Source organism: Platalea leucorodia (genome assembly GCF_965183815.1).
Source record: "Platalea leucorodia genome assembly, chromosome: 3".
NCBI lineage: Eukaryota > Metazoa > Chordata > Aves > Pelecaniformes > Threskiornithidae > Platalea > Platalea leucorodia.
This window is the reverse complement of record NC_138825.1, coordinates 57,648,218-57,665,024: the sequence shown is the minus strand read 5'-3', so window position 1 is coordinate 57,665,024 and position 16,807 is coordinate 57,648,218. Positions and strand designations below refer to the sequence as shown.

Below are 16,807 nucleotides of genomic sequence, written 5' to 3'. Positions count from 1 at the left end.
ATCTTGTAGCTTTCAGGTTTACTTCTAATTTGCAATAAAAACAAGTGCAAAAAAATAGGAAACAGTTGCTGTCATGCAGCTGATGAAATGTAAAGCCAGTGCTAGTTTGTCTTTATGCATTTACTAATTGACGTAGAAGACAGCTGAAAAGTACCAAAGGCCGTTATCACTCTTGTTTCATGGTTTCCTATTTTTACTGTAACGTGGCTCTTTATTTAATCTTCTGTTTGAGGGCACACTCACCCTACCTCATCATCTAATTTAATTTATTCTTTATTATATCATAGAATTTTAAATTAGAAAATGGAAACAATCTCTGTTGGTTTTCAAATCATAGCATGTTTTATTTTTTAAGTGCGTGCTTGAAAACGTACTAAACACAAGTAATCAGCTGTTAGGGTTCAGCTCCTTACCAATATTGTTTTCAGTTATACACTTACTTTTTTTCATCTTGCATTTATTTTGAATCTTTAAGAGAATTGTGTATTAATTTGCTGTGAATTAAGAGATGCTAAAAGATGAACCCTCTTGTCTGCTTATGAAAATATGCACCTCAGGCAATTCTAATTCTTCTTCATAGACACTGTTTTTAGGGCAGACTGTTTTTTAAACCTTTTCCAGTGCTAATTTCAAGAAGAAAACGGGAGTTTACAGGGCATATTAAAGACTTTTATAACTAATTATTTCAAGTGGTCAATGAACTCTCCTCTCTGTTTTAATGAAGAATATTAGTAGCTCAGGTAAAAGAAGGAAATAGAAAATATTATTCTGATAATTAAAAACCTATTGTGCTTCTTTATTTACTATTACTTTACATTTTAGGTTATTAATAAAGAAATAGATGGTAAAATAACTGGAATCTCAAAACTAGAAGAGGAAGCCGAGTCTTTTTCCCAGTTTGTTACCTCTGGAGAATGTGCACATATTAAAGCCAAACTGACTCAGGTCAAAAGGTATTGGGAAGAGCTAAGAAATCATGCACAGAGACTGGAAGGAACAATCACAGGGAATGCATCAGCACAGCAGAAATACGAAGAAAGTCTTAAACAGGTAGACAATGCAAAATCTAATGGATTGTTTGCAGCAATTCATAAATTACTCTTTATTTTTTCCAAAATGTAATATAAAATGCATATTATAATAGGATGGACTAGAATATATGATTAGATTTGTAAGGTAATTGCAAGACCACTATATGTAAATTTGTGCTTCAAATGACTTAAAAGGCAGGTTCAGGAAGACACTAAAATATACACATTCAAAAAATTATGATGTCTTTTAGAAAACCTAAGTGATTCTCCTGGATATTGCACTGATAAACTACATCCATACTTCTTACAAACACTTCTTTAACTTCAATCTTGGGTTGTTAGTAGGTCGTAAAGAAAATAATTTAAATATTATTATTGCCCCAGTCACAAGGAGCTGAGCAGAGTTAGCATATTTTAACTTCAAAAGGCACTCAGCACTACAAAAGCTTAAGATATAATATTTTCTTAGCACTAAATTTTTAAAAGATGTTATTTATAGCATCATTTATGTACTTTCTGCTGTTTTTTAGACTCTCTGGTTTGCCTTTTCTTCATAGGTGCAGCGGGCAGTGTCTGAATTTGAAGCTAAGCTAGCTCACCCTCTCACATCATGCTCTTCAGCAGCAGCAACATATGCAGCCCTTCAGGATTGCACGGTGAGCATGTGGCCAGCGATTCCTGCCACCGAGTCCAGGGAAATGGTGCCACACTGACCTCCTCGCAGAAATGCTAATAACCTCCAGACCAGGGGCTGCCTGATACCACACAGCCCAGGATGGAGGCTAGAACTGCCTGTCAGGGTGGGCAGCCCCAGGGAAAGCTTAAGCAGGCTTCCTCAGCTATTTCTTCTCACCATTTCAGACAGGCTTGGAGAGTTTTTTCCACACTCTAGAGAAAGGAAAGCCTAAAAGTATGAATTAGTCCTTCAGGTTCTTGTTTTTAGTTTTATGCATCTGAAACACTATGAAAAATAGAAGATAAAAAACATGGGTCTTGGTATAAAGAGATGTGATTTAAAAAAAAAAAAAGTCTCCTTGGAAGTAGTTCTTCTTGGACAATGCAGAGACTGGACAAAGTTTCAACTGACAAACTTTTATCTATGATGCCAGAAATCCATGGGTGTTTGGACGTTTGGTTCAGTCCATTACAAAAGGAAAACAAACATTGGATTGGTATTCAAACTACAAAAAGTCCCAAATCTCAGGGAATTTGGTGTAGCGTTTTTGTCTGTGTCTATGAGTGTTCTTACCACAATAATTATTATCTTGCTTTCTAAGAAAATACTGCAAAAACTTTTAGTCATATTGTTTTGAAGTAAAATACATATAATGTCTTCTGAACTTAGTGGTAACTACTTGCAAAGGCTGTATGCAAGGAGGACCTGGTCTGTCTGCTTCAACGAAACTTGATACTTGAGGAAAAATATTTTGCATATGGAGAATCTATTCAGACAGCACATGTAATCATTATTGTTATCGGCTTTTAAACATTACGAATATGCTGACTATGTTATTGTAAACTCTTGTCGTACCTATGAGATCATGATGATTCAATGCCTTAATGTGAAATTATTATTTTTTATTATTTAGTTTAAACATCAGTAGCTTGTTGCTGTATAATTCACATTTCCTCCTATATATGATTTCTTTCATGACTGTAATTAGAACCATTACTACTGTTGTTATTATTGCACACCTGTGAGCTGGAACTTTAGTGGTCTTAAATCTATTTCATTTTGTGCTTTTCTAACTCATTGTACTACATTACAATCATTTTCATATGAACAAGTTTCCCAGCTTTCTAGAAATGGCAACACTGGAAAGTCTAGTCAACATCAGATGCCATTTCTCTGAAAAAGACCTTTAGCTAATGCTGACAGAAGTTCACAGTAACTGTTCCCTACCTCTCCCATGTCATGACATGAGCTGCCAGTCTGGCAGTCCCCACATGTTGGAGTGGGCTTCTGTATTTACTGTATATGTATAAATTAGAGCAACTCTTGAAGCATTGCTTCAAACTTTGAGTAGAAGTACGGAATTTTTTCCCACCATCATTACCGTAGCTCTGTTGTTTATGTATGTGACTTCTGTTTCTTTTACATGTTCCTTAGGACCTTTGTCATACTGTGGAAAAACTGAGCAACACTCTGGCCTCTCTCTCAACCTGTGCCCGCAAGGTGGCGAACAAAGAAAAAGCTGGTCAGGAGGTTATAGCATTACAGCAGAAATATGAAAAGGTGCTAGAAAATGCTAAAGAGAAACAGACTTTATTAGAGACTCTTCTGGCTCAGTGGCAGAAGTGAGTAGACTCTCATGTCTGTTATGATGGACACAGAGACCTTCCTGTGGTCAGTGTGTGAGACCGAGGGGACGACTTGAGTTGGTAACTCTACGTTGTGATTTTGTTAGGCAAGAGAAGGAGCTGTCTGCCTTCCTGACCTGGTTGGAGGGGTGTGAAGCTACAGCCAGACCTTCAGAGCAGTATGTTTCTGCTGACAGAGTTAAACTGGAAGGTGAACTGCAGTCACTGCAGGTATGTTTCAACTGAAAGACTGTCACCCTACGTTTCCTGGTTTGTTTCTGTGTCTTTTAAAGGATGGACTTGCTCAACTGTAGTCTGACATTTCACTTGATTCTGGGTTTTGGAAATGTCCTAGGGAAGTATTACATTATTGCTGTTGTTATTTATCAAAGACAAGAAAATGACAGGAAGAATGTTATTTGCAAATATAATATGCCGGCTCAAGAAAAATAAAGCCCCAGTATATCCTATTATCTGTCAAGGAGGGACATTGGTCTGCTTGCCAGAGGATCCTTTCTCTAGATAAATTCCTTTGATAGACAATTCTACTTTCGTTTTTTTGCATGTGAGGAAAGTTGCTCAGATGACAAAATACTCAAAGGTTTTGAATTCACAATGGAAGTTTGATTTCCGAATTTTTTTTAAACACAAGACCATCATCCTATTCTAAAGTATGCCCTCCCTTGGAATTTTTGCCATTTGTTTTTAGATTAATACGAAGCAGTTGGCCAAATGTAGCATCTTTTACACCCTCCATAAAGCCAATGAGTCCATAATTTTACTTTTAAATATTACTGAAGAGAAGGAATATTATTTTGGGTTTTGGTTTTCTGTTTGGGCCAATTTGCAACGTCTCATCACAATTCTATTGCTGCACACAAAATATGTTAGGAAATTCCTAGCTGACTTTTTATTATTTTTGTTATTTTGCATAATATGATGCCATATGTAATCTAAAGGCTGTACATTCCATTGTTTTCCCAGGATTTGCAAGCAGATATTGAGTCCCATGCTTCAGTCTATGCGAGCCTAATACAGTTAAATGAGTCACTCTTCCCAACAGCTTCCAAACAGTGTGTGAAAACAATAAAAGAAAAATTTGAAGAGCTGGATGACAGGTGGAAAGCTTTACCACAAACTGTTCATAAAAGGTTTGTGCTTCAGAATGTTTTTTACATGTTCAATGAGTGTAACCAATATTCAGATGAGGAATCCCAATCCTGAAACATAGTTTTTTACAGTATTACCATTAGGAAAACAAAGGTTTAAGATTCATATTGAACCCTGAGCTCCCAGGAATGGGGTGTGGGGAATCCCACAGATTTATTATGCTGTCTTTTTGGCATAATCTCTCCCTAGTTTTTTGATAGAAGAGTTCTGTTTGAAGGACTGCGGGGCAGGAAATGAAGATAATGTTGTGTTTCCTCAGTCACAATTTCCCGAGCAACTTCCTAACTTACTTCCAAAATCTGTAATATTTGATCTTCATTTTTTCAGTTCTATGCTTTATCTTGTGCAAAGCCGCACTATTATCTTTTTAAACCCACTCCGAAGTTTTCATTTGCCATAAATACTATAAATGCTCAATTGTTAGGCTTCTGGCTCATGTTAGGCTCAGGAACACTGCCTCCTTTTTGAAACTGTATGTTATCATATATTTAGATTTCAATTGTTTTGGTGATGAACTTACGTATTTTACTATTTGTAAAGGAGCTTAAATAATAGACCCTGGTCAATGACATCATCTTCTAGGTGCTTTATCAATATGATTGTTTTACAATATAATGATCTTCTACACAGCATTTCATGTTGAAAATTATGTAGAGAAATTTCTAAGGGAAATGGGAAGGTAAATGACAAGGCCCTTTTTAAGGCCAATGTTTAGAAGCTTAGTTCTGCTAGGTGCTGACTACTCCTCTGGACACATTCCTCCTTTGAATTGTGTTCCTCTGAGTGGACTTGACCCTCACTTACTTCAGTGGAAGTTGAGCATGCAGCTACTCACCCCCTGCCTAAATTCATGAGACTCTCACCTTATATGCAGTGTTGCAGATGATAGGGCAAACAGAGTTGCCATGTCTGAAAGTTGAAGTTTAGCTTCCATCAATATCATTCTCTTTTCTGGGACTACCCCCATAAAGAAAAGTTGAAGAACATACCTTCATTGTTTGGGGCACTTCTAACAGTTGGTATGAATAAAACAGTGGAAACAGGAAAGAGCCAAAGTGGTGCATTCAAGTGTTATGTTATTCCCCATTTAAGAAATCAACACGGCAGGCATCACATTTGTAACATAAATTAACGTTTCCTTCTTTCCGTCCACCTGGCATTTAATGCTGTCCAGTCAGCTGTGGTTTTGATTATAGGAAGTGATTAATTTACATCAAGTGCTTTCATATTTACATCTGACATCCTATAGGATCAACTTCCTTCAATCTCTTGTTGATGAGCATGGGCAGTTTGATGAGCTCCTGCTCAGGTTTTCAGACTGGATTAAGCAGTTTCTTGCTGAACTACAAGCCACTTCAGAGATAAACACAGCTGATCAACAACTAGCTGCATCTCTCAATAAGGTAAACTTTTGGATGTAAATATTAAAGAGAGAGAAATTGTACAGTGCATTCAGCTAAATATTCATCTAAAACTAGCATGAGATCATTTATTTGAAAACCGATACACTGTTGCAGTTGCATACAGATTTCTGTTATTTGACCAATTTAAAGCAAAATTGTAATACTGAACTGTTCTTACTGAAAACCCCTCAGTAATACTTGTTTTGCTCCTAAGTTTAGTACTAAAATGTTTTCTGAGGTTTTGATTGGAAGAAGAAACCCAGCTTTATTTTCTTTCTTTCCCATAGAACCACTCAATGGAAGTTGAAAGTAAGAAACAGCAGTTACAAAGTCTGAAGGAACATGTAGATAAATTGTGTTCTTTCAGCTGCCCAGAGGACCAGCAGACACTGCAGGGAAAGACTGAAGATTGCTTTCAGATCTTCCAGGAGGCAAGACAAATAACTTGTCAAAGACAAAAGGCTCTGGATCAGCTGCGAGTATTCCTGGAGCTCCATAGTGCTGCATCAGGAGTGCTCCACCAGCTGAGGCAGACAGTGGAGAAAACAGGAAATATGGATAAAGCTAAATCTGAATTACTGGAGAAGGAATTCAATGATGTTATTCAAGATCTTAACAAGCTGGAATCTGTTGCCATCAGTTTGGATGGTTCCCTTACTAAGGCCCAGTATCATCTAAAACACAGCATTTCTGAGCAGAGGATCTCCTGCAGGGCTGTGGTGGATAATCTGTGCTTGGAACTGGAGGCAGTTCAAAACCTGCTGGGAACCAAACAGAGCGAGGCAGAAGCTCTTGGAGCCTTGCGAAGATCTTTCATGGAACGTAAGGAACAGCTACTGAAGAGTATTGAAGATACTGAAGAAAAGGCTGACAAGGAGGGCCTGAACGAGGCAACACTACAAGCCCTCCAGCAAAGGTAAAAACAATATTAATGCTTGAGATAGATTGGTACTTCTTCATTTGCTTGCAGTCTCTAGACTTTTTGTGATGCATCGGGGGCATGTGTGAGTTAACAAGGCTAAGTGCTGGGTCCTGCACTTGGGTCACAACAACCCCAGGCAACGCTACAGGCTTGAGTGGCTGCAAAGCTGCCTGGTTGAAAAGGACCTGAGGGTGGTGGTGAACAGCCGGCTGAATATGACCCAGCAGTGTGCCCAGGTGGCCAAGAATGCCAACAGCATCCTGGCTTGTATCAGAAATAGTGTGGCCAGCAGGACTAGGGAAGTGATTGTCCCCCTGTACCCAGCACTGGTGAGGCTGCACCTCAAAAATGTTCAGTTTTGGGCCCCTCACTACAAGAAGAACATTGAGGTGCTGGAGCGTGTCCAAAGAAGGGCAACAAAGTTGGTGAAGGCTCTAGAGCACAAGTCTTATGAGGAGCGGCTGAGGGAGCTGGGGTTGTTTAGCCTGGAGAAGAGAAGGCTGAGGGGAGACCTTATTGCTCTCTACAACTACCTGAAAGGAGGTTGTAGTGAGGTGGGGGTCGGTCTCTTCTCCCAAGTAACAAGTGACAGGACAAGAGGAAATAGCTTCAAGCTGCGCCAGAGGAGGTTTAGGTTGGATATTAGGAAGAATTTCTTCACTGAAAGGGTAGTCAGGCACTGGAACAGGCTGCCCAGGGAAGTGGTTGAGTCCCCATCCCTGGAGGTATTTAAAAGAATGGCAGATGTGGTGCTTGAGGACATGGTTTAGTGGTGGACTTGGCAGTGATAGGTTAATGGTTGGACTTGCTGATCTTAAGGGTCTTTTCCAACTTGAACGATTCTATGATTCTATGAGTTTTCTTCCTGGGTACCTTATTTCTTGCCAGCCATATGTGAGTCCCTATATCTACTTAATAAAATTTTGTAAGTAAGTAAGTGAGCTGTTTGCATGGAGGGAGAATATGAGCAGAATGCTTAGCAAGTCTCACTAACCTTTTATATTGAAAGAACAGTGAAGAAAATCTTTGTCTCAGAAATTTATTTTGTCCGAATGAATCCAAGCTCCAAACAGGTTTTAGAAATCCCATATTACGTAACTATCTCTACTCTTATAGAATTGAAGATTGTACACATGCTGAAGGAATCAAAAACACTTACTATAATAAAGTATTAAACTAAATATTTGACTATATTTCCAAGTCACTGTGTGAGGTGAAGGTATATGTCTATCTACATAATTGTATAGCTGTATATGTATCAGAAAAATCACATTCTGAGCCCAGTTGCAGCAGAAAAAAATGCAGATAACACTTTCTTTTCTGAAGATATTGTAGGAAATGTTACAAAAAGAGAACTTCAGGCACAGTAACTCTAACAGCAACTGTTTCATTCTTCCTTTCTCTTTTTTTCTCTTGCAAAACAGTGAAGATGATAAATAAATTTGAAACCTGCCTTTTAACTTGCAGATTGAGGATCTTTAACCAATTAGATGAAGAATTGAATTCTCACCAGCATGAACTCCAGTGGCTTATGGACAAAGCAAAACAAATCGCCCAAAAAGATATTACACTTGCTCCTGAGATCGACAAAGAGATAAATCGGTTAGAATCTCTGTGGGAGGATACCAAGAAAGTTATACATGAAAAGTAAGTAGATTTTAGACTTAAGGTGAGAAAAGAGAGGGTTCTTTTAGCAGGGGAAAGAGACCCAGTTATTTACATTTAATATCTTCTTGCCATATTAATCCCTATAAAAAACAGGGCTTGTATGTTAAATACTGACTAGAAGATAGAACACAGTATAAACCAGGATATTTGTACCAGTTGTAATTATACTATTAATAAAGCCACAGATAGGTCCTGAGGACAGTACCTATAGATATAATGGGCCTTTAGTTGCATGTTATTGTTTACTCTCCTGAAAGATAAGAAATCTCCATTGAGGTTTCACTGTCACTCCAACTAGCACATACTCTCCTTCTAGCATGTATTTTCCTTCTCAATTGGATATGTGTTTCTGACAACCCTATATTCAGTGGTCCCAAATCATTCTTAGATTTAAGTCTTTCTGTCTGCCCAAGGGACCAGGCTCATAACAATCATTAGTGTATAATCAGTGCTATAAGACAGTTTTGTATGTCAATGAAAGTTGATAAAGAAAGGAACTAATGAAACTAAAGAAAGTTTCATCTTACCCTTTTCTTTGTCTTAGCTACCTCTTCATCATCTTTAACCAAAACTTTTTCAAATGTTCTTTTTTTAAATTTGCATGGTAAAATTAAGTGCTAGATTCATTCAGTACTATATCATCCTCAATGTACATAAATTTTGTCTAAGTGCAGAAGCAAAACAGTTCTAAGCTTGGCTAATACTTCAGTGGGCGTATGCAATTTGGTGATCCCCATGTAACTGCTGGGTTGGTGTACTGAATGAGGATTCAAAAAAAAAAGTTCATTTGTGCTGAAAAATGATTTTTTTTTTCCTTTGGTTTATATACTGTACTGTTATTCTATATTCTTGATTGACACCATACAGGTATTTGTAAATATGCTGCCCCTTAACCAGATCTGTGTATTATTTCCCTCTTGCAAATATGCACAGCTACATGAATTGCATTTCTGGTGTTTTTTTCCGGCTGAATTCAGTCTAGTTTTCTAATGCATTTTTAAGAGATGTATAAATCTGAACTAAATGGAAGAAAAGGATAGTTTTGTTTAAAAATGGCCGTCGCTCGTTTTACTTCAGCACTGCTGCTAATTTGTATTTCATGTTGCATGTTGCTGCAACCCATGTTTCTTACCTCTAGAAGTCCTTAATAATAGTAAACCAAGTAATTTCCGCATACATGTGCCAGAAGCTAGACAGTACCAGCCTGGTAGTGAAGAAAACATAAAATAGCTGTCCCTGCCTTATAGATGCATTACTGAGGGTAAATGAGCTGTCCAGTTTTCACATACTGGCGTAGTTGTTGCCATTTTTATACCTAAAACTGAAAGATACTCAGGTACCTCATGATTCCTTTCTAACATAAAAAGGTTAATTTTTCTTTAAATTATTAATTTAATTTTAATTATTTTGAACTGTTTTCTCTCTCATATAGCCACGATTTTAGACCCTTCTGAACCTGATTATTTTGGAGAGCTCTTTGGACCATTCAGAGAAGAGCCAGCTCCTAAAATGTTTACCTCTCTCTCTTGGCAATATCATGTTTCCCAAATGCCTTTCATTGCAAACACTGTTCTACAACTAAAAATATCCAAATTATTAGTCTTCCTTCTCTCTCTTCAGTATAAACAACAGGAGTGGATTGAATAGGTATTTTTGTTCTGTCCATTGCCTGAGCAGAAATAGGCTTTTCTGGAGGGGGGGGAGGGGGGGAATATTAGGCCTGTTCTTAGCAGCAGGTTATTCTGTTCTCAGTAGAATGACAAGTAAGTCAAATGTAATGCTTTAGACACAAAAGCATGCACCTGACAATTAGAGGACAAAATAGGCAGACTTACCTGGCATTGCTTTAGTCTTCTGCTTCTTTTTACTCAAAAAATACTCTGCATTAAAGAAACAAATCAAAAAAAAAAAAAAAAAAAAAAAGAGCTGCGAGTGCCAGCATCATTATAGTGTGGTTTCCAGTCAGTAAGATGCTAAACTTAGGAAGTGAGAAGCTTGAATTCCAGTTTCAGTCTTTCTTTTGCTCATGTCAGTTGCTTCGATATCTGATATACTTGAGATGGTGATTCATATACTGTCTCTTCAGTGAGATGTTTTGTGATGTATGGACCCACAGTGATTTATAAAACCTAAATATTAATATTTCCTCGGCTGCCCAAAACATGTTTAGCACTGCATCCTGATTTTCCCATGGTGAATTGCTACATCACATTCTCTTTCCTTCAGAAACATGACATCAAGTGGTGCTAACACAGCCTTTTCACATTACAGAAAGGAGCAGTCCTGCATTCTTATCGATCTGATGAAGGAATATCAGAGCTTGAAGTCAACAGTAATGAAGGTCATAGACAGTGCTGACAGTGCTTCTGTCATCAAATCCATTTGGAAGGATCATGAAGATGTCAGGCGAACTTTATCAAAAGTAATTACATATGTTTTCATTTGAGGGATTTAAATGATCTTTGATTTAAATGGATTTTTGTGTTTGAAGGGTGCCCTTGAGCCATGTTTAAAGTTCCTTGAATTTACTGTCAAATCTTGTCACACCGACTTTCAGGGTTTAAATTGTACTGATTCTGATGAGGAAAGAATATAGTCCTTTCAGCATTTTGGTGAGATCCGTTAATGTGTAATTGTTGCTATTTATAATTTTAACACCTATAAATGTAAAATGTTAATTTATATGGAAAGCATAAGTTATCTGCCCTTTATATAAAATAGAATATATTCCTATCATAGTATGAGAGGATATTTCCAGTCAACATACTTTAATATTTTTCCATATTGGGTAATTTTTTGAATGGATAAAAGTCAATGAAAGAAAAGTCTGTCTCTTTCCCTAAGATGACTTATTCCATGGGGTACAATGTTGATACTGGCCATTGAGCAGAGAGAAGGAATTTGGATCCCTGCATTCCATTCATTTCACTGGATCATATTTCTAAAATTCTAAATTCTGCTATCCATCAGCCTGTTAGGAAAAACAGTTCTGAGTTAAATTCTTTGCATTCATTCGGAGGCTAATTTCATTTGGAAGCCTATTGAGCTCTTAATTAAAAATTCTTCAGTATAAACCTCATTCTAAACTGTGCGTATTTATGGCCTCTTTTTAATAGACATTTTAACTAGAACTGACAGCCAGAACAGAGCTCGCAAGTCTAACAAAGAAATGCATCTAACTTCCATATGATTCCTCTCCTTAATGTGAGCCTTGGGCTGTGGAGAATTCCCTGCTACAACAGTGGCCACGTCTAGGCCTGAAGGAGTTGGAGCACAATAAATATTTTGCACAACTCCTACCATAATAAAGTAGGGATGGCCACATGGCCATACTGCATCCAGATTAGTAGCTTATCTCTAATGCTGATCTGTAATATTAAAGAAAAAAGTATGAGATACTGTGATCCTTTCTCAGTATGTTGTCACCTCTTCAGTGACAGTGTTTTAAAGATTTCCCTACCCTTAGAATTGCAAACTTAGTAACCCTGAAGATTTTGTCTAATTCCTTTCTGAACACGTTTGTACTTTTGTTTTCCGGAGTATCTAGGAGTGATGGGTTTTACAATTCTAAATTTTGTTTGCAACACCCTCTGTTTACCCTGCTGTAATTCCAGAACTGATTTTAGATACTACTGAGTCAGTGATGGGTTCTTATTATTCAATTTTAGACATGTAGAGTCTGAAGAACAAAAAGAAGAATAAAAAAAATATTTGCCTTAAGTCCAGAAGATAGCTTCTTACCAAGTGGGGACAATTAGGAATTTATTATTCCCACTTGTATGCTTTATTTATAAGAACAATCATACTATTTGATTACGCTCATGAGAAAACCATGTCAGTTGCTCTGTATTTTGTGGCATAGTTAAATATTAGATGGTATGCTGAATGAGAATTATCAAATGCATAACATACGACAGGGCTAGGGGTGGGTGCCTGGAGAACTGCATTTTTATTTCTTTCTTCAAGGGTTCATTAAACAAGCAAATATTTATGTCCACAGCATGAAGCTGCCAAGAATGATCTGAGTGATAAACAAAAAGACCTGGATACTTTCACCAATAAAGGAAAACATTTGTTAGCAGAACTGAAAAGAGTGCATAGCTGCGACTCCACTGCGGTAAAAACAGATATGAACTGTACAGTGGACAAATGGCTAGATGTAAGAGTCTGGTGTTTATACGCTGAATACAGTTTTTAAGTTGGGCTAAGATTACAGTATTAGTAATTTCTTAGGATCTTAGAGTGCAACTTTTTAGTAAAGTTTACTTAGAAGTATATCTGAAGGGGTTAATCATAGGGATTTGGCATCCGTTGTATGGACAAAGTTGTGACATCCATTTGATATATTTAAAACAATGTCTTATAATAATGTATAAATATTACTAGTATAAATTTGCTCAATGCACACTTCTGAGTATAAATTTGGATTGGATTCTCACCTAATGTGTGCCAGTATTACTTAATTAAAGTAAATTGGACTAAATAAATTAGGCAGTAAATTGTATTAAGCTACACTATAAAAGATGTGAATATGTTGAGAAAGACAACATTATAGCAGAGAAACATAATATAAAAGCTAATATTTTACATTTTCTTATTTATACTGCTTTATTGGCATATTTGTACATTACATAAGATAAATGTAGCTGGTTTTAAAGATAAAGTTTATTTGAACATAAAACTCTTTCCCAGTGAAAAATATATAACTTTTTAGAAACAGTCACATAAAATTTTTGTTCATTTTATGATCTGCGTAACTAAATTGAACTTAGCATTCAGAACTTAGACCTAACTCTAAGAAAATCATTTCGCCTAGGCTTACTAGTTATTTATGATGCACTTGTCTTACAACTGGCTGCAAAATAAAGAAATCTAAAATTAATTTGTGAATGGTATTGATACATTTCCCTCTCCTAAAAGGTGTCTGAAAGAATTGAAGACAACATCGACCGGCTGAGTGTAAGCGTGTCTCTATGGGATGACATCCTGAAAACTGGAGATGAAATGGATGGATGGTGCAATAAGTGCATTTCTCAACTGAATGAAGGCATCAGCAACTTGAGTAACAGTCAAAGAATGGAAGTCCTCCTGAAAGACTTCCAGGTGCTTACCCATAAATCAGTAACAAAAAAGTTCTGGACCAAAATCTCAAGTGATAAGGCTGTGGTGGTGTAGACCACCGTGTCCCCTGTTCAAGCAGTGGTACCACTAACCCAGTGGCTAGCTGACAGGTTTCCAGTCCTTTTTTGAAGCTGTTTGCTTCTGACAGAAAGAAGAATGGCACATCTCTTACTAAATCTAAGCTCCACAGTTATTTCGACTGTAGCAATACATGACAATGTGTTCTTACAAGCACAAAAATTTCAAAAAGCATGGCATTGGACGGAACTCTGTTCCAGTAGAAACTGATGGAAATTTTAGACAACTTCAGCTGAAGTTAAGCAAAAAATTAGTAGTTTCTAAAATCTCATCTAAGAAGGTAGATTCTGCAGACTATAAAAAAGATATGCTGGACTGGAGGGCAAATATTAATATCAGGTTCTGACAATTTCAGTAAGATGAGGTCTTTCTTTTCTGGACAGTGTTAAACTCTTTTAGAAATCTAACCAATGTTCAGGATGCATTCTGCCTCTATTGGCTTAAAATATACAGGAGATCAACCATAGAGTGAGCTGTATTCTACTTCATTTGAAATAAATGATGTCTTTAAGAAGATGCACAGTAAACATATACAAGTAGTATGATAGAATATGAAATGATGCTAAATCAGTATTTTGCTCAGTACAAGCTTTATCTAATGTCTTTCTGACTAGTATAGCAATCAGACCACCTAAGTTCATCACTATTAAAACTGATTTGGAGAAAGAGCAGCCATTACCAAAACCACAGGTGTACCTGATTCACAGGAGGGCCAGAATAGCAGAAGACATGAGCACTGTATATACATTTGCAGTCATAGAATGCATAGTCCATAATACTTTTTTTGCACTTTCTTTTGCAAAGGCAAGAGGAAAAGCAGTTCACTGACAGAAGGGTCCTGCCATTTCAGTAATCAGAAATAGATGAGCATGGACAGAAATAATCACTCTACCTTGTACATGGTCCATAGCAGTGGTCTCTTTCTTGATCAGTCACCTAATATTATATCCTCCCTAGCACAAAATAGCCCCTGAGGATTCTTCTGGGGCCACCTGAACTTCTGTCGTTCAGGGCAGATGTTAAGTGTAGCAATTTAATCCTGAAATCCACTTTCCAAGCTTTTAATTGGAGTGATCTGTTTGAATTTTTTAGAAAAGAAAGTTTGGGTAATAGGATACACACACCAATTACTTGCCTAATACTTCAGAACGACAATTATACAAATTATGATTTTCTCTTTCACTTTGCTATTATTTTTTTTTAGTAAGTAGAATATTTCTTTATAACTTGGATCTATATGACCTCAGTAAACACAAGGTCCAAATATGTCAGTGCATATATAGCAGCATTTTTTCGTTCCCTTTTGAGGTTAAAATTTATTTCTGTGTCTAATTTTTTTCTGAGAGCTCACTTCCTTGTAATAAAAACCAGAGAGCACATGTATTATACTCTGCATGCCATTAAGTGGAACCTAAGAACCACAGCAGATTTTTCCAGTCGAATAAACAATGACATTCCCATCTTTATTCCGTCACTTTTAAGAAACTAAAGCTGCTAGTGCATTTTAAATGCTAAAAATGTGTGTGGTTATTTTAATGGAAGAAAAAAAATCTCTGAACTGAGCCTAATAAAGGAAAAGAGATGGGAGATTTTTAGAGAATAAAACTAATAGAACAACAGTGTTTTCCCTCTGGTTGCTAAACTTTGTTTACATTTTCTTTCATTTTCGCAATTGATGGAGCATCCTTCTGAAGGTCTAAAACCTTCTTGTAGTTTGGTGTGAAACTTTGACCACATCTCTTTTACAGTCTGAAGTCAAGGAAAAAGAACTGAAGTTGGAGCAGCTTAGTTCCAAAATTTCAGATCTCAAAGAACTGACTCATAGTCAAGAGCCTCCTGCAGATCTCCAGGTAAAGTAAAGATATTGGTAATCACAGACTGTGCTCAAATGACTAAGAAGAAACTCCTCCTGAAACTTCTGTCTCTCTTGTACTGCCTTTTTCTTTCAAGGTGACAGGTACAGCATTATTTATATGTATCATAACTATTGTTTGTTCACATTTCTTCAGTTAACTTTGTTTTTTTTCTGAAAAAATTATGCCATAAAGTAATTGATCATTAGAGTTGAAAAAGTATTTTCTACTAATTCAAAATAGAGTAAATCGTTTATAAGGTAACTTATCAGGTATGAGACACATGATATTTTCTACACTGCACAACATTAAGCCACATCATATATGTGTGCTTACGTAGTTTGCCTCTTTGAAAGAATTATAATGCAGTAAAATATGTTCATTTGCTTTATCAAACTAAAAGTATTCTTTAGTGGACTGGAATTAGTGCCCTGAACTAGCTGTTACAAGAGAGGGGTAAAATATGAATGCTGAAGGTGAGGTGTTGAACTTTTATTGTTGGCTAGGTCCTTATTTTTTATGTTCTAGGGCAGATGCAAAACCAAACTATGACTATTTTGGATGTTTGATTTCAAATGGAAATTGGTATGTGAGATTATTCGCTTTCGGTGTCAGAAGTTTTAAAAGATAAGCTGACTTCTGTGATTTCCACAGGCAGGGAAATATCTCAACAGTTATTTGTTTCAAAACCTTTTATCAGATTTTAACAGAACTTAATATAACACTCAAGCCTTGTCCACATTTCGCCGTGATTGTACACATATGCCTAAATTACCAATTAGATATGGGTCAAGAACCCTATAGTATAAAGATGTGCAAAATTATATGGAAATGCTTATGTTCTCCCAAGTTGTTTCCTTTATGTGAGAGGTTCAGGAAATTCAGATTTAATCATATGTTTCATAATAAACATCTGTCCACTTATAGAGGAAAACTTAGAGCAAATTATTTTGCAGAATATCACTGTTAACCAACACACACCTATTTCCAACTAGTAAATATGATAAATATAATAAAAAAATTAAATCAATACAATAAAATAATTGTAGTTGATATATAAACACAAATTTGAAAATAAAGCCTCACAATGTAAACATAAATCCCCAAATTATTTGCTAACATTCAAATGCTAAATAAGTAAACTACAGTATGATCAGCTCATATCCTAAGAATATGAACAATTCCTTAACAGAATTTTCAGTAATTGCTCATTTATAAATATGACTATTATGACTGATTTGATTTACTTTTCATTAGTAA

At 36.4% G+C, this 16,807-nt stretch overlaps 1 protein-coding gene across 2 annotated transcripts in view; it reads left to right on the top strand.

The window, feature by feature from the left end:
- SYNE1 (spectrin repeat containing nuclear envelope protein 1) overlaps window positions 1-16,807 on the top strand; it is a 310,346-nt gene that overhangs the window by 118,383 nt on the left and 175,156 nt on the right. For both annotated transcript variants that reach the window (XM_082306888.1, XM_082306887.1), the window contains exons 32-43: window positions 823-1,050; window positions 1,589-1,687; window positions 3,142-3,329; window positions 3,440-3,563; window positions 4,317-4,483; window positions 5,752-5,905; window positions 6,193-6,821; window positions 8,295-8,474; window positions 10,767-10,917; window positions 12,496-12,654; window positions 13,416-13,598; window positions 15,443-15,544. In XM_082306888.1, the coding sequence (XP_082163014.1) occupies window positions 823-1,050; window positions 1,589-1,687; window positions 3,142-3,329; window positions 3,440-3,563; window positions 4,317-4,483; window positions 5,752-5,905; window positions 6,193-6,821; window positions 8,295-8,474; window positions 10,767-10,917; window positions 12,496-12,654; window positions 13,416-13,598; window positions 15,443-15,544 (2,364 nt within the window). The remainder of the gene's footprint in view (window positions 1-822; window positions 1,051-1,588; window positions 1,688-3,141; window positions 3,330-3,439; window positions 3,564-4,316; window positions 4,484-5,751; window positions 5,906-6,192; window positions 6,822-8,294; window positions 8,475-10,766; window positions 10,918-12,495; window positions 12,655-13,415; window positions 13,599-15,442; window positions 15,545-16,807) is intronic.